General features: G+C 40.6%; 1 protein-coding gene across 2 annotated transcripts; it reads left to right on the plus strand.

The window, feature by feature from the left end:
• Positions 1-397: 397 nt before the first annotated feature.
• Positions 398-20,620, plus strand: UGDH (UDP-glucose 6-dehydrogenase). 2 transcript variants are annotated; one of them, XM_039542343.1, is made up of 12 exons: positions 398-687; positions 2,795-2,963; positions 5,506-5,607; positions 7,216-7,416; positions 7,513-7,710; positions 8,137-8,284; positions 9,920-10,014; positions 13,476-13,606; positions 14,424-14,557; positions 15,737-15,828; positions 15,910-16,020; positions 19,389-20,620. In XM_039542343.1, exons 2-12 carry the CDS (start codon positions 2,802-2,804, stop codon positions 19,497-19,499), a joined length of 1,485 nt encoding a protein of 494 aa, XP_039398277.1. In that variant the 5' UTR covers positions 398-687; positions 2,795-2,801; the 3' UTR covers positions 19,500-20,620. The 2 variants fall into 2 exon arrangements, with proteins under 2 accessions (XP_039398277.1, XP_039398278.1); XM_039542344.1 differs by lacking the exon at positions 398-687 and adding an exon at positions 833-990.
• Positions 20,621-21,897: the final 1,277 nt, after the last annotated feature.

Consider the following 21,897-nt stretch of genomic DNA (forward strand, 5'->3'; position numbering starts at 1 on the left):
GAAGGGTACATGTACCACTGATTGACAGCCACTGTTGTAAGCAGCAATTGGAAGGGTTTGTGGCCACCGCGGCTATTCGGACCCAGCCAGCCCAGAAATGCCGCCTTCACAGGGGCCGCCGCCTCAAAGCGCCCCCACACTGGCCTCCCTGAGAGGGGCTACCTGGAAGCGGCTCAAACCATCGGGACTAAGATCCGCTCGCAGCCACCGCGGACTCCAGCCGCCGGTGAGCGCTGGCGAGCCAGGCGGGGAGCGGGCCCAGCACAGAGGCCCGCGTGTCTGAGCAGGGAGCGGCGGCGAGGACGCAGCCGAGGGGCAGGCCCCGCTGCAGCGCGGGAGGCGGAGCTGCTGGCCCTAGGCCGCCGGGGGAGCGCGCAGGTCACCGCCTGCCCCAGCTGGGCCCGGGGATCCTGCGGCTCCTCGCCCACCGCCCCAGCCGGCGCTGAGCTGTCCTGCCGGCATTCGCTGGAGGCGGGTGGGCGGGGAGACCCCAGGCTCCCGCCCGCCCCAGCCTGGGTGCGGCTCAGCCCGGCCCCCTCCCCCGGGAGGAGACTCTTTAAATAGCGGCTCGAGCCTGGCTGCTGCCTGGCCAGGCGCCTCTCCCCGTCCCGCCACCAGCCCTCCCTCCGGCTGCATCTTCATCTCCCGCTCGGAGGGACTCGGGGCGTCGGGATCCCCGGCCGCGCTGTATGTATCCGCATCCCCTGCCTTGTAGGGGCGGGATTTTCCTCCCTCCTCCTCCTCCTCCTCCTCCCCAGCCCGCGCGAGATCGGCTTCCTTCGCCCCCTGAAGTGCGGAGCGCGGTGATCCCATATGGCCTGGGTCATCTCAAACAGCAGGACAAAGGGCTGGGCATGCCCCGGCCCGCCCCGGGGAGCAGAGATTAGAGGGGCTCTCTCTGATTTCCGTGTAGGTTACTGTGCCGTTGGTGGTGCTTTTCCTGCCCTTTAGCTCCCAGGGATCAGAAGCACACAGTGAACCTCCACCCAGGTCTGTGACATTGCCGGAGTCTTGCTTTGTCCAACTCTTTCAAGGACTGTTGCATTTCTTTAAAAGCTTTCGCAATATCCGTTCTCCACAAGGCTGCTCACAAAAATGTGAAGTGTTAGTATCCTGCTGGATGGTGACTTTGGAGTCTAAATCTGTTATGCTGTTTCTCTTTTAAAATATTTTTCTAGAATCACATTTTCTCTTCTGTTGTTGAAATTTTCATGCCTAGAGCATAGTCTTGCTCACCTTAAAGACTGAAGTCCTCTTTTTGTTGTTAGATGACATACACAAGATACAGCATGAGCAGTAGCAAGTTTTCCCCATGCTGTCCTAGAAGAAAGTGTAGTGCTAAGGCCCATTCAGTGATCTCTCTACTGAGATAGTTAAGAAGGTGCCGGTTAGCATTCACCGTGATTGTAACATTTCACGTTTTTGCAGGGGTGGGGTACCCTTGTCTAGAATGCACACTACCAAAAGTGATGTAATAGTTGTTAAAATAATTAGTGATTGATGGAAGCATCTTTGGTCAGCAGTGAGCCAAGTTTAGTTAAAAAGGAAACAATGTAATCTCATGAATAATGTACTAAGAATTCTTGCCTCTCTAGAATCAATTTATTGTATATACAGTAATACTTCAGTATATTTTGGGGGGCGGGAGGAAAGAGGAAGGCAATCTCTACTGCTGTAGTAAAAGTAATGTGATGACCTGGACAATGACTGATCGCTACCTCCGGTAAGATTTATGAATTGTAGAGCACAATGGGAAATAGAGCAGAATCATGTCATGATTACAGTGATCCTAAAATACTGAGACAACATGATCGGTATAATTGTGTAATTTTAAGGGCTCAACGTTGGCTCCTATGAAAATCAGTGGCAAAACACCTACACATTTAAACGGGAGAAGGATCAGGGCCTATTATTTATTGTGTTCAAAGAAAGTTGTGATAGATAGACTTTAGAAATTTCTAAAATGAATAAATTAAGAGTTGTGAAAGAAAAGGGGGCTAATTGTGAGAAATTCCTCATCAAAATTAATATAAGCTATATCAATGTTATTTCTAAAATTAATTTTGATAGCATGCAACTAAGTCTTTAGTTATGTCACTGTTCAGCATGGTTAATTTGATAGCTGTATGTGGTGTAATAAGCTTTCAGAACTTTGTAAGCATTTATCATTTCCATGGTCCAGTCATTGAAGTGGCTGAGCGCTCTCTAGTCCCAAAGACTTCAATGAGGGGTTGCTCGGTTCCAGACAGAATAGGAACTCTGGTGATTAATTTTGAGAATAATTACTGTTTGGTTAGCAGTGAGTGGTTTATCGTGATTTATCACTGTTGAAACTAACTAAAATTAAAATTAGACTGCGAAGTAAAACTATTATTAGAGGGTAGACTCAATTTACACTTTAGATCATACAATACTAGTTTTTCTATTTAAACAGGAATGATCTTTATGTTAGTCATATTTTAGTTCCTGTTTTAAGATGGCTATGGAAAATATGTTAGCATTTTTCTAATGATCTATATATGTCTCATTTCAAAGATGCTAGCAGAATATCCCTAGCTAGTATAGCTTGGATTTAAGTCTTTCTGGACACAAGAGACTAACTAGCTAATTTCAATGGATGCTCAATTGAGATACTCTTTTTATGATTATACTAATTATGTAAGGAAATGTTTCTGACAGTCTCCTGTTACGCTACCATAGTCAATCAGTGGCTTTTACTGTTTGAATTACTGTACAATGACCTTACCTCTCTTTTTATCTCTCCCTCTTCCCCCTCTGTCCCCTTCTCCACTAGAGCAACCATGTTTGAAATTAAGAAAATCTGCTGTATTGGTGCAGGCTATGTTGGTGGGCCAACATGTAGTGTCATTGCACATATGTGCCCTAAAATCAAGGTTACAGTTGTTGACGTTAATGAAGCTAGAATCAATGCCTGGAACTCTGATACACTTCCAATTTATGAGGTAAACTTGTGTTTATTATTGCATTTCTGTCTTTAATATAAAGTATTTGCCTCTGCTCATACAGTTTCCCCCCCCCCTCGCCTCTCTTTGATCCTAATGGCTGTTCTAGGAACATCAAAACTACATGCCTCATTCAAAACTAATTCTCCTTCAACAACTACACATTAAGCATGTGCGGTAAACAAGGGTTTGAAATGACCACTGGCCTCCATGAACTTAGTGCTGTCAGATGCTGGAGCGTGTTTCAGAGATGACTTACTTAGGTCTTGTGCATCCTGGTCAGGAAAAAATGTTTGCTGTATCCAGTAAATCATACAAAATCATGGTTCTTTTTGGGCCTGTGTACACTACACTCTTATAGCTGAGTCAGCAGACCCAGTTATGACAAAGTTTTTCCTTTGTTATAGCACAGTTCCAATATGTAATGTGGATGGCAATCTGTGTCCCAGGGGCATGGTTTGGACCACTGTGGTAGGTCCTATCCACATTACAAATTGTAACCAAGTTGTAAGTCGGGGACAGCCAGCCACATTGCATTTATGTCTCCTGACTCTGTAACTGTAATGCAGCTGAGCTCCTAGAAGGGAGAGAACAATTTTCCTGGCTGGTGGAGACAGGGCCTAACTGTGCTATTCACACCTGTGCAAACAGGCCATCAACATTTAAGGAGGCAGTGAAGAATTCACCACTTTTTCCCTTAACCACTGCAAATGGCTGTGAAATGGTGAATCAAACTTTCACCTAGCATACAAGTGATTTGGCAACATACAGGAAAATGAGAAACCAAGAGTGGCAGAATGAGCCACACAATGAAGTGAATAGTACCTCCCTACACAAGCAGTCTTGCTGATTTTTGACTGGCATTAGGGTAGCAAAATCTGGTCCTATGCTAGTTGTTCACTGGAATCTGGTGTTTCTTAAAGATTTTTTCTAGAGCTTTAGTCCTTCCTATAAGGAGTCAGCTTTTTTTAAACCTGAATGATACTCTGATGATCACCAGGGGTGCCAAGAGCTTTTCAATTCCTAACCAGTAACACTTCACATCTTTTTTGTTATTTTTAGTTCTAAAATCATTTTTCAGTAAGCACATGCTGAAATTAATGTATCAGAGATCTGTTGATTATCATTGCTTTTTACAGGGCAAAAGGATTTCCATTGTCTTGTATACAAATTACCATTTTTAGCACTTTACAGTTTTTGCTCATTAAAGAGAAGCTCTCGCCACCCTCCACTTCTCTGTGTTATAAATAACAAAATTGACATGAGAATGTACTGACCCAGGGCTCAAGATATACCTGCCCACACTTTGTAATGGAAAAAGCTAATGTTTTTGCTCAACCCTCAAAAGCAAGGAAAGTAGAATTTTGCAAGGCTGCCTTACATTGTTCTATTGGCCATAATAAGATATAAGCTTGTCTTCTGATATTACCTCTGATTTTTACCCTTGCTGTAACATCAAATACAGGACAAAGTTGCTTTGTTGACCTTTTGTTTAAAAAAATCAAAACCATAGCCTTTGCCTCTTGTTTCCAGAGCTTGGTTAAAATTTAACTAATGGTAAAATTTATAGCATTCGGATTAGTGAATAAGAATTGTGGGAAGAATTGAGTACAGATCTTAACATGGATGAGCAAATGTTTTTTTTTTTTTTTTTTTAAATTAAAACACAGCTAGTCTCTTCATACCAGAAGCACATCTGTTTCCCAGCAGGGTATCTATTGCTTACAAAGAATACCCCAAAACTTCTAAGAATGAGTTCAGATATTTGCAATTTTTGACCCCCTGGCACTTTGTGCTCCACCCCCTTCAACTACCATATAGGAAGATACAAGCTAATCCTTTGGTTTCTACATGAGCAGTCTTTGTACCTGAATCCCAGCAAAAATCACAGCTGGAATGTTAATCTTATTCATAACTGGGTTCTGGTGTTTGTTTGAAATGGCTCAGGTTCTGTGGTAATGATTTTCTACTTGAGTTAATTTTTTATTTCTGTTAGGTCAAATGTTTAGTAAACAGTGAGACAGCAAAAAATGTCTTTGTCTAGATAAGGTGCAGTTTCCCTCCCTTCCCCCAAACTGAACCTTTACCTTGACACAGTTACTGTTATTCTTTTGATAGTACTTTTATAAGTAGAATTTGGGTTAAATTCACAATTCTTTACTATTTTATTTAGAATAGTGGCTTTAGTTTCTGTCGAATAATTCAAACATTTTTGTATGAAGTCCTAATACATGGAGTTTGTCCAGGTATATGAATAACCAGAGGCCCCATGCAAGTGCGGGGAGGCGTTGGGGAAACATCCCAATGCTATGTTTCTGTGTAAGAGAGGGCTATAATTAGTTTGTACTCAGTATGATCCTCTGTGAATCCACACAAGTTTTATTTTTCTGACAGATTTGAAATGACTTTTAATAAAGATAAAATTAAAAAAATTGAAAACAGAACCTTTGCTGTACTTAAAGTTGTGTGCTGCCTGTTTGAATATACTGTTACCTGTTTTAACCAAATTTTGACTATTAAATATTTGCCTGTCTCTCTCTAGCCAGGGCTAAAAGAAGTGGTAGAATCCTGCCGAGGAAAGAATCTCTTCTTTTCCACCAGTATTGACGATGCCATTAGAGAGGCTGATTTGGTATTTATTTCTGTAAGTAGTTTCTTTTGCACTTTGATATTTACTATCATTACATTGCTGTGCTCAAATGTGCGGGGGCTGGGGAGGAGGAGGAGAGAGTTCAATTTTTTTTTACAAGTCCTTTATTTTGTTTGAAGAGGTGATGTAGTTTCAGGAAGCATATCAGACTTGTGCCGCACTGGGCGGGTTTTACCATGCAGGTATGCTTAGATTGCAGTGAGGATGATAAAACTCTTAAATCTTCTTCCTTTGCTATTATTTATCTCTCTCTATCTGTAAAGCCCCCAACAAACTTTTGGACTCTCTGTATACAAATAATAAGCTTGTTACTTTACATAGCTGAGTATTTTCTGAAGAGAATACAAAATAAGCCCACAGTTTTGTAACTAGTGTGGGCTTCTATTTGTAGCATTCCACTGAAGTTGATGGGACTCGTGCAGAAATAAGAGTCCAATAGCAGGTTTCATTGCAGGATTGGTGATGAAAATTGTATAATACTTATCTGGATATAAAGAGGGTTTTTTATTTTTTTTATTTTTTTCAATACTTTTTAAAATTCAGTTAATTAGTGGAGAGGAGAAGACTGCAGCATTTTTTTTTGTTTTGTTTTTAGATAGTCTCCTATAGTTTTTAATATTTCCACTCTCTTGAAACTAGGAAACAGGTCCTATTAAACACACATTTGTGGCATTTTGTAGTGTCAAAAGTCATGTACCTAGTTCCATATCTAACAGAACTACAGCTCTGGGGCTGCAGACCAGTTATTGTTCTATTCTTCAGGTACTTTACTGAAAGCTGTGATATTGGGAAGAGCTCTTGTTAATGAGCTCTCCTCCATCCCCTGGGAGAATCTTCTGCATGAATCAGTAAAGTCTAATATTAATGCTATGAAATCACTGAAACAGTTATTGGATGATAGCCATTAATTCAGCCTGTAGATTGCCAGCTGAGTTCCTGTCCCTGGCTGGTAAAACATGCTGTGTTGTGTTTTAATTTAAATATTCTTGCCTTCAGTTTGTAACGAGAAGGACCCTCTATGTTCAGTTAAGTGAAATATTGCCCTACATTGACACTTCCCTCCACCCTACTCAAGTACAGCAATTTTCAGGAGCTCTGTGGCTGGTCTGTACTTAGCTTTTCCAGTCAGATGGTTTTTGGGGGGTAGCCTCCCTGCTATTAGCATCAGAGGAATCCCTCAGAGTAGAGGGGAATAAGGGGGAATTGAATCTTTGCACGTATAGTAGCTTGAGTTTGGGAGAAGACTAGAAATAGCTCTTTGTGGGTATGGGGAAGCAATTTTGAATAAAGATTAGACTCTGCTGAAGCCTGCAGAGATGCTATGAATAATGCCCCTTGTGTAAATCCTATTTGACGATGAACATAGCTTAGTGATATTTTTTTTTTTTTTTTTTTTTTTTTTTTACAACTTAGAATGAGTAATTGATATCTCTGCTAGCTGTTCGTTGATCTGGCAGCCAGTTACTGGCTGAATCAGTAGAACAGAAGCTTTCCTGTCCTTGGAGTGTAATCTCATGTATGCAGGAGTTCCTGTATCTTCAGACTTGTGAAAATTTTGTAAAGACTGTAATAACTTTTTCCTTCCTATGAATTTGTAACTAGGTTAACACTCCAACAAAGACCTACGGGATGGGAAAAGGCCGGGCAGCTGATCTGAAATACATTGAAGCATGTGCTAGGCGGATTGTACAGAATTCAAATGGTTATAAGATTGTCACCGAGAAAAGCACAGTCCCAGTACGTGCAGCAGAGAGTATTCGTCGGATATTTGATGCCAATACAAAACCTAATTTAAATTTGCAGGTAAATATCTAGAAGTTACAGACTAAAGTCATCCCCCAGCCTCTCCCCCCCCATTCCTTGTTTTACTTCAGACTTTATTTTCCTGTCTGTTTGCAGGTGTTGTCTAACCCAGAATTCCTAGCAGAAGGAACAGCTATCAAGGACCTAAAGAACCCAGACAGAGTGCTGATTGGTGGAGATGAGACTCCAGAGGGACAGAAGGCAGTCCATGCGCTATGTGCTGTGTATGAGCACTGGGTTCCCAAAGAAAAAATCCTCACAACCAATACTTGGTCATCTGAGCTCTCCAAACTGGTTCGTATCAGTTATGGTGCTATGTCAATCAACAAATTAAATACAAAATATCAGCACTGATATTACTAAGAATAATCCTCCAAAAGCCATAGCAACTAGTTATCTGAATGCTTATAAGAGATTCCAGTATTGCGTATCAAACCTGTTTGTTCACAACTTACTAATAGGCTTTTCTGTATCAGAAAAGATCTTATCCAAAATCAATTATATTTTGGGAATGAAATCAGACCTATTGGAAACAGCAGAAAATGGTAACATCAACCAAAAAAACAAATCTGTGTACACATTGAAGTAATCCCCCTCTTTTTATCTGTACCAAACAAAAAGAAAAAAACCCAACCCCAAACCACACCTCTCCATTGGCTTACAGACATCTTATTTACAGAAGAGAAAACCACCTCTGTGGTGTTTGTGTTTTATTTACAGGCAGCTAATGCTTTCCTTGCCCAGAGAATCAGCAGCATTAACTCAATCAGTGCTCTGTGTGAAGCTACAGGAGCTGATGTTGAAGAGGTAGCAAGAGCCATTGGAATGGACCAAAGAATAGGAAATAAGTTTCTGAAGGCCAGTGTTGGTAAATGAAGAATCTTTTTCTCTTTTTAGACTTGGTAGGAGAACTGTCTCTATCCAGCACAATAGCTCAACTGGAAACATTAAAAATAATCACTGGTATTCTGAAGTGACTGTTCAATGCACAACAGCTTACAAAAGACCTACTGTCGTGCTGTGGTTGATGTAGTAGTGTTTTGTTTGTTTGTTTTAATTCTTTAATGAAAGAGATTGAGGATTCAGATAATCCCTCTCAAGAGTCTCACACTTCCGGTTGGCCTGGACTAGCTAGAACACTGAGCATCCATCAGAGAAGAGAGGTTTCAATTTCATCCTTCTAGAGCATTCCCTACTGTCACTACATAGTCTGTCCACACTGTAGTCAGAAGAGTGAATTCAGTTATCCAGACTTTGGTATTGCAGACTGAGATCTGATATGGAAAGCTATCAGTATGCAAATTCTACAGTTGCAGTCTGACTTGCCAACTTGCCTGAGGCTCTGCCTTGGGGACAAGAAACTTCGAGGAGCATGTCCATTAGCTGGGTCAGTGGGAAAAGATGCAATCCTAGTCACATGGCTACAATCTCCATACTAAAAGTATTTAATTTTTAAAATTACTTTACCAAATGTTGTCTTTTCTACAGATGTTTATAATAGAGGAATGGCAAGCAAAATCTATTATCCAAATTTGTCCATTTTTCAGATACCTACCTCTTTGGCTTGGTAGAGGGGAGTCTGAGAGTTCTGGATCCTGCCACTCATTATCTTAACCCCTCATTAGCTTTTTGTTCTTCTTTGGCTCCTGACCATGATAGTGAGTGAGAATCCAGAACCCTTTTAAAACTAGTTTAAATCTAATCTCTGGGTAGTGGTCCTTAGGGGAAGCAGCAGGTCTCTTGAGGTCAGTGGCAAAACTAACAGGATTTTAAGTCCTATTAGCTGCTAAAGTAAGTAGGATTGAGGAACAGGATTTGGAAGAATCCTAGGAGTTTAGTTAAAAAGACTGGCAGCCCATCCCTGGAAAACTATTATTGATATTTTGGTCAATAACTGCCAAACTTGGGGAGTGCCATTTTAAAGTGTCTATGTGTTGTGGAGGGGCATAGATTTACTCTTCTCCCCCACCTGACTTCCACCCTTGGCCTTTGAGCCCCTATACCCATCCCCTCCTAGGAGCCTCAGCCCTGGAGGGAGTCCCTTTACCATCCTCTCCCTACTAGTGAGCCTCACCAGATGATGGGACTGTTCCACTTCCCAGATGGTCCCTGGTGTTGGGAGGAGCCTCTGTGGTTTCGGCAGCCGGTAGATGGGGTGCATGCTATGCATGCAGAGCAGGATCCAGGTGCAGGCCACAGTGTGCTCCCAGTTGTAATATGTGTGGCTTCATGTTTCAAGATCAATGCACACACAGCCACACTTGCACACAGCAAAAAAAAAATCTGGCAAATTACATCTCTTGACCGGCAAGAGTAGAGAAACTGGCCAGGCCTATCAAAAAGTGGCCTGCATCAGCTCCCCGGCATATGCCAGACATAAAGTGATTCAAAATATTGCTAAGTACACTAATCTTTTACTGATGAAGACCATCTGTTGAGTAACATAATGGTCCCTTCTGACTTTAAAGTCTGAGTCTATGAGTAACCATTTCCTTTCTTTCAGGATTTGGTGGTAGCTGTTTTCAGAAGGATGTTCTGAATTTAGTGTACCTTTGTGAGGCTCTGAACTTGCCTGAAGTAGCTCGCTATTGGCAACAGGTATGAGTCCATTCACTAGCGTAAAACTTATTCAAGCAGGGCACGTCACTGTTATCTCTGTAATGAGCCAGTAATTCTTTGGCTTGCAACTTTTCAGCATTGTCCGTGGCAAATTATCATTATCCTTCAGTGTGATTGGAACTGAAATTAAAATATATCCTTAACTATAGAGATAATAAATATTTATTAATAAATACTTTGCATAGCACCTTCCACCCGAGGTTATTAGGATGCTTTACAAATGTAATAAACGAGGATTCAACACCCCTTCAGAGTGGGCATTACTAACCCTATATTTCATGGAGGGTGTAAATTCAAAGTGTGATTTCAGGCAGACCTATCTAGGCTAGCTTTAAGTGTGCGACCATGGCTAAGTGTTGATGTGGTGGCTTAGAGTAAGTAACCCAGGGTTCTGAGTTACAGCCTGCACTGCCGCAGAAACACTGCTGTTTTTAGCCATGGTGGCACAAGTAAAGCTAGTGTGGTGGGTATGTCTAGTGGAACTGCAGTCACACCTCCAATTGCAGTGTAGTTGTAGCCCCTCTGTGCCTTAGGGTAAATGACTTGTCCAGCACAACACAGGAAGTTATAGAGCTGGGAACAGAACCCGGTCTCCTGACTCCATGCCTGTTGTTTAACCACAATCTATCCTCCTTGTCTCAGTCCAGCATTAATGAAGGCAACTTGTTGTAATACACTTTCAAATAACTAAAGTTTTTATAGAAAACCCACAAGAACCCATGGGCTGATTCCAACACTTTGCAGCTGATAACATTGTAAAGACCTTCACTAGCCAATTATTTGATTAAGCAAAAGACTAATAATGGCTGTCCGGTATCCCTGTGGATCGTGCATTGTGTTATCATGTGAGAACAGTTTCTAGCTCAGCTACTAGTGCTGTGATCTTGTGTGTGTGTGTGTGTGTTGTAGCCTGGTTGCTACAGAACATCATAGGTAAAGAAGGCATTGTCTGGCCATTTCTAGCAGTTGACAAGAAGGTGTGAGGAGCAGTAGGGGGGGAAATAAACATGGGGAAATAGTTTTACTTTGTGTGATGAAATGGTTAATGCTCACCCCGTGCTTCAATTAACATTAAGTTGAGAAGAAAGGGACAAATTTACATTTATTGTTTCAGCTTGTCTGGCTCTAAGATCAGGTTTCATTGTGGCGAGTCTGACTAAGAAGGAATATAAACTTTAAAAAAAAGTTTTTATTCCTTCTTTGTCAGACTTGCCATAATGAAACCTGATCTTAGAGCCAGACAAGCTGAAAAAATAAGTGTAAATTTGTACCTTTCTTCTCAACTTAATGTTAATTGAAGCCCCAGGTGAGCATTAGAGTTGCATTGGTGCAAACTAAAGGTGTTACTTGAAACTGGTATGAACCTTCATGTGGACACTCTTATTTTGGTTTAAGGTCTGATCTACAAACTTTTTGTATGGCTTTAAATATATCTGTTTTAGAAACAGATGTAGGCCTGGTCTACACTAAAAAGGTAGGTCAACCCAGCTATGTTGCTCGGGGGGCATGAAAAATCCACAGCCCGGAGGAGTGTAGTTAAGCTGACCTAACCCTTGGGGTAGACAGCACTGGGTCAACAGAAAAATTCTTCCATTGACCTAACTACCGCCTCTCAGGAAGGTCAATTACGTATTCCAGTGGAAGCTTTCATGTATAGAGAAGCCCGCTAGTGTGGTTGCATGCAGCTATACGAATAAAAGGTGTGGTTTATCTTGGTTTAACTTAAATTGATTAGGGACAGGTTTAAGCTACACCAAAATAAACTGCTCTTAATTTAATTTGTGTCCACATAGTTGTTTGCATTGGTTTAAATAAGCCATACAAGTTTGTGTGTAAACAAGGCTTTAGATTCTGGAGGATACAGTGAAGTCTGTAGCGATAAGGCCCAGATGAGATCTTTGAAGGTATTTAGGCACTGAACTGCAACTAAAGGTGTTACTTGAAACTGGTATGAACCTTCATGTGGACACTCTTATTTTGGTTTAAGGTCTGATCTACAAACTTTTTGTATGGCTTTAAATATATCTGTTTTAGAAACAGATGTAGGCCTGGTCTACACTAAAAAGGTAGGTCAACCCAGCTATGTTGCTCGGGGGGGCATGAAAAATCCACAGCCCGGAGGAGTGTAGTTAAGCTGACCTAACCCTTGGGGTAGACAGCACTGGGTCAACAGAAAAATTCTTCCATTGACCTAACTACCGCCTCTCGGGAAGGTCAATTACGTATTCCAGTGGAAGCTTTCATGTATAGAGAAGCCCGCTAGTGTGGTTGCATGCAGCTATACGAATAAAAGGTGTGGTTTATCTTGGTTTAACTTAAATTGATTAGGGACCGGTTTAAGCTACACCAAAATAAACTGCTCTTAATTTAATTTGTGTCCACATAGTTGTTTGCATTGGTTTAAATAAGCCATACAAGTTTGTGTGTAAACAAGGCTTTAGATTCTGGAGGATAGAGTGAAGTCTGTAGCGATAAGGCCCAGATGAGATCTTTGAAGGTATTTAGGCACTGAACTTCCATTGGGCCTAAAACATTAACCTTAAAACCCTCCTCTTAAGTGCTTTTCTGCCACCTTTTTTTCTTCCCCTTGGGCAAAGGGTGATTTACACACCATGTACAGAAAACCAAACCAGTGCAAGTGACATTATTTTATCATTAACATCCATTTTTTGAGCAACTTATACCTGATGTGGGCCATGTGCCACTGTTCACATCACTGCTAAGTGTAGTTTTGTTTGTTGCAATGAGAATATGCTCATGTTCAGAGTCACAGGGAAGGCTATTGCCTACATTATCTGAGGTATGTATGCCTTTGACCAAACAATCTCTGGAAAACCTGGCTTTCTTACTTGGTCATTGGAGGCAAAGGTCCAAAAAAGACATGCTTTCCATGTCTTGGCCTAAAATAGTGAGCTGCGGGGGGGAGGGAGGTTGGTTAAACTACATTGCACGGGAAAAAAAAAGTAAAATGGATTTTAAAAATGAAATCAACCATTAAGATCTGGGGAAAGCTTCCACACAATGGAGTAACACCTAAAGTTAGGACAAAATTTTCCAAGATCCTTTCTTTAGTAAAATTTCCAGTGAACATTTGCTTATGAGGACAGCAGAATTTGGTTCTTGGTAGTTTCTGAATGTTAAATCAATTGAAAACATCCACTGACTTCAATGAGATCAGGATCAAGACTGCTTTTTCTATTACTGTGATTAAAAAAAGTTGGATCAGTCCTTCAGTTACTCATATTTTACCTATTAAAAATAGAAATTGCAACCATGTTAATATTTAAAACATGTACATCTGCCTAGTTCAGTTTTAACTGAGTGCTTTTATCAGGAGCAGAGGCTTAGCAGTGGCACTCTTTTCCCCAGTAACTATTAACACTGCATTTCTTTGGTCAAGTGTAACCCCATTCATACTACCGTATTCTGCATAATTTCAGGTGATAGACATGAATGATTACCAGAGAAGGAGATTTGCTTCCCGTATTATTGACAGCTTGTTTAACACAGTCACTGACAAGAAGATTGCTATTCTAGGATTTGCATTCAAAAAGGATACAGGAGATACAAGGTGACAAAATGCATGAAACTAATTCATGCCGTCATAAGGCATGCCGGAATGACTTCTCTAATCTTGCGCTGAATATACACAGCTAAAACAACTGTTTACCACCATTTCAACTGTGTAGATAGGGAAAAGGATCAAATAGATGCCCCTCAATTTGTTTTGGCTGAAATGTGGGAGGGGGAGGGGGCCAGTGGCGACTGCTGCCCAGGGCTGCGGCCCACGGCTGTTCTGGCCAGCGACCACTCCAGTTGCTGGCCGCAGAGCCAGCTGCTTGGGCGGCTCTGGGGTCAACCACGCTGACCCCTGCAGAAGTCATGGAGCTTGTGAAAGTCACGGAATCCATGACAGACATGGAGTCCTACTCGTAATTACTCAAAACCATAATGCAGGTGTTTTCTGCTGAGTCACCCTAAACTCAGATGCTAGATTTCTGTATTCACAGGCAGGGAATCTACCACCCCATTGAGTGTGGCTTTTGGCCCCATTCAGACTACTTGGCCAAATTATACATTCAATTGTGACTGAACCAGATTATAGTAATATATTTAAAAATATTTTTTTAAACACTGTAAATGAGGGCTTTCTTCTTGTGTGTCTGGGACTAAAATTTTGTTTTAAATCCTTTAAGCTATTCTCTTCTATTTTCATGTTTTTACTGATGATTTACTTTCCTGGGGCCATGTTTTAGCCTTGGAATTACATTCAATAATTTCAGTTTGAAAGCTTTGGCACTGCTCATTTCTGAGTATTTGTTCATGTTCTAAATAAATCTAAATGTTTGTCTGAAAACTTCCATTAACTAGCTGACTTATTTTCTTAGAGAGTCTTCCAGTATTTACATCAGCAAGTATTTAATGGATGAAGGAGCAAAACTCCATATATATGACCCTAAAGTACCAAGGGAACAGATCATCCTGGATCTGTCACATCCAGGTGTCTCAGAAGATGACCAAGGTGAGGGAATTTTGCTTCTCATAAATTCTATCCTTCTGCTGTGTGTCACCAGGCAGAATCCATCCAGTGCTCTTGAAATTGCTTTCAGCGTGGCAGAGATGGATGCTCAGTTAAATTATTAAATCGGGTTTGCCTCGGTTAAAAAGGTTCACTGTCAAGTTGTTTTTTAACTTAATTCTTCATAGCTTCTAAAATGCTTGCATTTGTGAAAGTTACTTCTGTGCAAGTCTGTCCCCTTTGACACATTAATTTTAAAGCTGTGTAAAGAGTGTCTCCTTCAATTCAAAAAGAAGGTGGGAAAGAGGAGGGAGGGAGGAAGGAGACTAGTGTCATTTGACCAGCTCCTTCTCCCCTTCCAGCTTTCTACCTGGTACCTGTTCAGTCTTGTGCCTAGCTAGTCCAGAGAAGGACTCCTTATAATTTTCTGGAAGCTAATTCCATGGGCTCTTGGGGGTTGTAGTAAATCGCATCCACACTAGGAGCACCTTGCTACTGTATTATACTGGTATAGCTATACCAATAAAATGCTCCTAGTGTAGATTTGGTCTAAGTCTGTAATGCCATAAGTCTAGAATGCCCTAAGAGAAAATAAATAGAGAGGAGTGGAGGCACACAGAGACCTTGGTATTGGGGACAACAAGAAATGGGGGACACCTAGAGACCCTGACATGAAGAAAGAGGGGGATGATACACAGGGAGCTTATGAAGGAATGCATGGAGCCCTGGTATGTGCAGTGAGCTCGGCTAACAAAAGCCATGTAGTGTGTATGCAGTATTAAATAGTAAATGTGCATGGAGTGTTTGAAAACCACTGTGCTGCTATTATCACTACTCAATATTGATTATTTTACGATGAGCTCTATCCATGTCTGGATCTAAGCATTGGACAATTACTACTAATTCCTTAGTGAATCTGCAACAAAACTTTCAAACTTAAGTGCCTAACCTAGGCATTCAAGTAAGTGCCCTGACCTTGTAGAGATGTTGAATACCCACTGCTGCTGTTGCCTTCAGTGGCCCTAGGACCTTTAGATAAGGGAAAAATCTTCAGGTGTTGACACTGAAAGTTTGTGTTTGAGTAGGGCTAGCAGGGAAATTGTCCTATCAGGGAGTACACATCAGAATGCTGCCAGGAAATGGGGAAGTATAATGCTTCATTTTTCCATTTTTTTGTTGCAGTGTCTCGTCTGGTCACTATTAGTAAAGATCCATATGAAGCCTGTGATGGCGCTCATGCCCTGGTTATCTGCACCGAGTGGGACATGTTTAAGGTAAAAATATTTTTTTTTCCTGTTTTTTTTAAAGGTAAGAGTTATTCTGACACTTATGCAAATTCTGTGGGTCATTTACAGGAACTGGATTATGAGCGCATTCACAAAAAAATGCTGAAACCAGCTTTCATCTTTGATGGTAGGAGAGTTCTTGATGATCTTCATAATGAGCTACAAGTCATAGGCTTCCAGGTAACTAGCTGTTTTTCCTTTTGAAGAAGTATGGTTGAATCACAAGAAGAATCTAGTATGTGAGTTTAATACCTTGCTTTAGAGTTAACCTGTAAAGGTATTTTTATTAAGGCCATCACTGATAGCACTTTTCCTACAATACAGCTCTGGTTGTAAACTGATATTGCTTTAAAATCCAAGCCACATCAGGCTGTTTCATCAACATTCAGTAACATAGACAAATGAGTTTTACTAGACATACATAGGCTTTGTCTACACTAGAACTTTTGTCAGCAAAACTTTTGTCAGTCCAGTGTGGAAAAAACACCCTCCAGGCAACCACCACCACCACCCCCGACCAATGCAAGTTTCACTGACAAATGTGCCAATGCAGACAGTGGGAGATGCTTTCCTGGCATCATGGTTCCCACCACTAATTGGGTGTGGTTTAATTACAACACAGGAGACCTTACAGTGAGACAGCTGTACAGCTATAGCGCTGCAAGGCACCTAGTGCAGACATGACCATAGCTGGTATTCTGGCAGCATTAGAATGATGAATATCAAAATTGACAGGTTTCAGAGTGGTAGCTGTGTTAGTCTATATCAGCAAAAAGAACAAGGAGTACTTGTGGCACCTTAGAGACAAACAAATTTATTTGAGCATAAGCTTTCATGGGCTAAAACCCACTTCATCGGATGCATGCAGTGGAATATAGAGTAGGAAGATGAGCATAAGCTTAAATAAAATCGTTAGTCTCTAAGGTGCCACAAGTACTCCTCTTCTTTTTATTAAAATCTGAGTGAATGATCTCCTGACACAAGTATTTCATCACTTCAAGGCTCAGGTAAATTCTGAATAAAACATAGAAACCAAATTAGACAAGTGTTTATAGTGGAATGTTTCCTTTAGTAAACGCTGAAGTGTAAAATTATCCATCATTGAGGTCTTTATCTAGCACATTGCTATTTGGTCCACTTTATCCTGTGGCTTGGAGAATCAGCTATTGTTTCTGTGTGCCCAGCTGTAGTAGTTAGCTTTTGTAAGATAAGCAACAGATGAATCCTTGTTCAAGAGGGGAAGATACACCTCTCATTATTCAATGGTTGGGTCTCTAATCTAGTCCACTCTTGAGCAGGATTATTTGGGCCTAATTCTCCTCTTACACCAGTGTAGATTGGGAACATTTATGTTGAAGTCTATGGAATTAAATGGGTGTAAGTGGTTGCCTGATTTGCCTCTCATGTGGAAATGACGATGCCTGGTTTTTGTATACACAAGTTTCTTGATTAGTTTGTTTGGCTAGTTAAAACAAGTTGGAAACTCTGAGCCTTGCAGAGTTGCATTGTTTGGTGTGGGTTTTTTTTTTTTTTTTTTTTTTTAAAGCCAAGCACCATTGTGTTTACAATAGGTCTATCAAGCGATTAAAAAAATTAATTGTGATTAATAGAATTGTTAAACAATAAGGGAATATTTTTGGATGTTTTCTACATTTTCAAATGTATTGATTTCAATTAGAATACAGAATGTACAGTGCTCACTTTATTTTTTATTACAAATATTTGCATTGTAAAAAACAAAAGAAATTGTATTTTTCAATTCACTTCCTACAAGCACTGTAGTACAATCTCTTTATCATGAAAGTTGAACTTACAAATGTACAATTATGTACAAAAAATAACTGCACTGAAAAACAAAACAATGTAAAACTTTAGCACCTACAAGTCCACTCAGTCCTACTTCAGCCAATCGCTTAAACAAACATCCATGGTTACAATTTGCAGGAGATAATGCTGCCTGCTTCTTGTTTACAATGTCACCTGAAAGTGAGAACAGGCATTTGCATGGTGCTGTTGTAAATATCTTGCGACACTGGCTATGTGCCAATGTGCTAAAGATTCATATGTCCCTTCATCTTCAATCACCATTCCAAAGGACATGCGTCCATGTAGATGATGGGTTCTGCTCAATAACGAGCCAAAGCAGAGCAGACCGACGCATGTTTATTTTCATCATCAGAGTCAGATGCCACTAGCAGAAAGTTGATTTTCTTTTTTGGTGGTTCAGGTTCTGTAGTTTCCATATCTGAGTGTTGCTCTTTTAAGACTTCTGAATGCATGCTCCACACCTCATCCCTCTCAGATTTTGGAAGGCACTTCTGATTCTTAAACCTTGGGCTGAATGCTGTGGCTATTTTTAGAAATCTCACATTAGTACCTTTGCATTTTTTTGTCAAATCTACAGTGAAAGTGTTCTTAAAATAAGTACGTGCTGGGTCATCATCCGAGACTACTATAACATGAAATATATGGCAGAATGCGGGTAAAACAGAGCAGAAGACATACAGTTCTCACCCAAGGAATTCAGTCAGAAATTTAATTAACACATTATTTTTGAATGAGCATCATCAGCATGGAAGCATGTCCTCTGAAATGGCAGCCGAAGCATGAAGGGGCATACAAATGTTTAGCATATCTGGCACATAAAACCTTGCAATGCTGGCTACAAAAGTGCCATGCCAACCCCTGTTCTCACTTTCAGGTGACATTCTAAATAAGAGGCAGGCAGCAGCATCTCCTGTAAATGTATACAAACTTGTTTGTCTTCGATTTGGCTGAAGAAGAAATAGGACTGAGTGGACTTGTAGGCTGTAAAGTTTTACATTGTTTTGTTTTTGAGAGCAGTTATGTAACAAAAAAAATATCTGTATTTGTAAGTTGCACTTTCATGAACAAGAGATTGCACTACAGTACTCGTATGAGGTAATTGAAAAATACCATTTCTTTTATCATTTTTACAGCGCAAATATTTGTAATAAAAATAATATATAGTGAGCACTGTACACTTTGTATTCTGTGTTTGTAATAAAAAATCAATATATTTGAAAATGTAGAAAAACATCCAAACATTGAATAAATTTCAATTGGTATTCTATTGTTTAACAGTGTGATAATCACGACTAATTTTTTTGAGTTAATCAAGTGAGTTAACCGCGATTAATTGACAGCCCTAGTTTGAAATACATTTTAGAAACTCTTAAGCAACTACTTCATGTTCCTCCTGTAGGCAGTCCCACTGAAGTCAATGAACATTCACTTGCCTCGCATTAAGCACATACCTACATATTTCCAGGATTGAGGGGTCTCTTTACTGTAACAGTTCTTAAAGGGCTTGTTTTGCATGTGGAAAATGAGAGATCACTTTTAGTAGACAAACTTCTTTTTTGAATTAGAAATACAACCACTTAATATGGCTTTTATCCACTGAATGTATATAACAAGTTTAGGCAAAGCCCGAAAGTTTACTGGTTCATAGATTCCTCACAGGCTGACAAGGTTCTTTTTGCACAAGCTTTACCATAGTATATAAATTTTCTTTCCTCTTCCAGATTGAAACAATTGGGAAGAAAGTGTCAGCAAAAAGAATTCCTTTTGCTCCTTCATGTGAAATTCCAAAGTTCAGCCTGCAGGACCCACCTGTCAAAAAACCCAGAGTATAAGTTTTACTAGGTACTGAAATATCACAATGGACCAGTGTGAAATTTTTTTTTAAAGAAGATATTGTTCTTAAATTGTAAATCAATTTTACATTAGAAATGGTAGCAGTGTACCTGGTACATGTGAACCCAAATTTTCTAATCTCTCTATTTTTGAAATATTGTATTTTTTTTTTTCAGTTATTGAAGATTGTTCAGGCCTGACTGGTTTTAGTAATCAATTTTTTTATGAACATTTACTTCAGACTGTGAACTTTTGCTTTTAGAAATATTCACAAGCTGCACTTTAAATTTTATAAACAACAAAAAGGCCAAAAGTAATTAACAGAATTGTTCTTGCTTTGATCCAGGAATATGTGGTGCTCAGTAATGTCATTGGCGTTGCTGAAGATTTTAATTTGACTCTGGGGTAATTTTGTTGTCTTAGATGCCTGATCTAACTCACGTGACAATCAGTGGAAAGATTCTAATTGACTTTAAACAGAGTTGGATTGAGCCGTTAAATAGAATATTGATCTGGATTTAACAATAAGGCCCCGATCCTGATTGGGACCCCTGGGCACTGATGCAATATAAATGTTTAGTAATGTGTCAAGGAGCTAGATCCATGTCTGCCATTAATTCAGTGATAGTTCTGCAGTGGGTTTGCAACAACAGCCTGACCTACCAGCTATGTCCTTAATGATTCCTTGATCTTGGCTGTATTATACATACCATATAGCATCTGTTGTCAGTTGTAAATGATGGATTTAATTAGACTTTTGGGGCCAAATTTCTCCTCTGTTTCAGTGTTGCCACCCTAGTGTCTTAAACAGAGAGAAGCATTTGGCTCTCCTGCTTTTTCCTCTTGCTCAGCACTGAGTAAAATAAATGTTTCCGTCCAAGATGATGGATACTCAGTAGTCCTTTTCTCCCCTTCCTGCTACCATATATGAGCTGGAACAGATGTTCTTCCCACTGAATCTGCAAAAATTTACCCATGACTCTTCATAAAGTAGTCAGCTTGCTACCTCACTCTGATTACCAGGAATAAGTCTTGTTTATTTTGATATTTTTTTCTGCTTTAATTTCTACTCTTCATTGTCCTAATAGGTCTGTGCTATTAAATACTTTTTAGTAATAAAGTCTGCATTCCATCTGTTCTATGGGTTCTCGGCTTGGGGGTTGTGACCAACGGGTACTGTGAGCTGTTGTCAGGAGGCCCATGAACCCTGCATTTTCTTTATGGCTAGAAGGACATGGAGGCCCCAAAACCCTAGGTAACATGGGCTCATGGGGTTGAAAAGTTCTTGGCAATTATGAATGTAATACTTGGCTGTGTATATTCTGAAGGTGCAGAATGGAACAATGTGTTTATTGCTGTAAGCGATCGGCACATATGGCAATAAGATTATGATAATAATTTAACACATGAAACTTTACACAAACATACTTAATTATCTGCAGTAAGAGCTGAACCAGAAAGACTTTGGCACCTAAATCTCTAAAATGTAGATCCTCAAAACCCCTGTTCAGCTGCCTCCTTATCCTGTAGGGGTGCCTAAAGTCCATAGGCCATGGGCCATGTATGCAGCTGCATAAGTCCTGATACCCAGATGCCAGGCTCATGCCTAAGCCCCAGCAGGATCCTCAAAATAGGTATTGCCCCACCTATTGATCCCCCCATTTTATTGCCTTTAGCCCAGTGGTTAAAGCACTCAACCAGGATATGGGAAACCCAGGGTCTCCAACCTCTCTGCTGAATGCCCTAACCATTAGACTTTGGGATACTGGGGGTGCAACGGGGGCTCTCTTAATCCCCCATGTTTAAGATCTTTGACTTGGTGTGAAATAGTTAATAGTCATTAAGCCAGGAGAAGAGTGAATAAGCCTATAGGCCACTAGTAAGGGCACACACCTGCGAGGCGGAGACTCAAGTCCCTGTTCCAATGACATCCCCTGTGTGTATGCCCTCTCGCGCCTCCCCCCCAAAAAGGCACTTCTGAGCCAAAGGAGGTTGCCCCCCTCCAGCCTGGATTGAGGTGCCTTAGTCCCTTTGAGTGAGAGGAGGGGGGGGCGTTTAGGGCCTACCTGTTTCCTTGGCATTTCTTATTGGCTCGGTTTGAGTGGCTCCTCACTGGCTTTTATGGATCCCACCGAGGGGTACGTGACTCTCCCCATGCATTGTACAGGGAGTGTGGGTGCCTATTCTGGAGCTCTGGACTCCAGAAGGTGGCAGGGCACAAGTCTCAGCGTTGCCATACATAATGTTTTAAGACCACTTTGTGGATCTAGTCCTAAGACAAAAACATTCTGTGGGACAAGCTATGCTTATCATTTCAAGTCTTCCTATGAGGTCAGTCAAAATGAGTCCAGTGCCAGCTGTTCTACATCCAGGAATGTTGCAAGTGAACAACAAGCC

Source organism: Mauremys reevesii, linkage group 5, assembly GCF_016161935.1.
Source record: "Mauremys reevesii isolate NIE-2019 linkage group 5, ASM1616193v1, whole genome shotgun sequence".
Classification (NCBI taxonomy): Eukaryota; Metazoa; Chordata; order Testudines; family Geoemydidae; genus Mauremys; species Mauremys reevesii.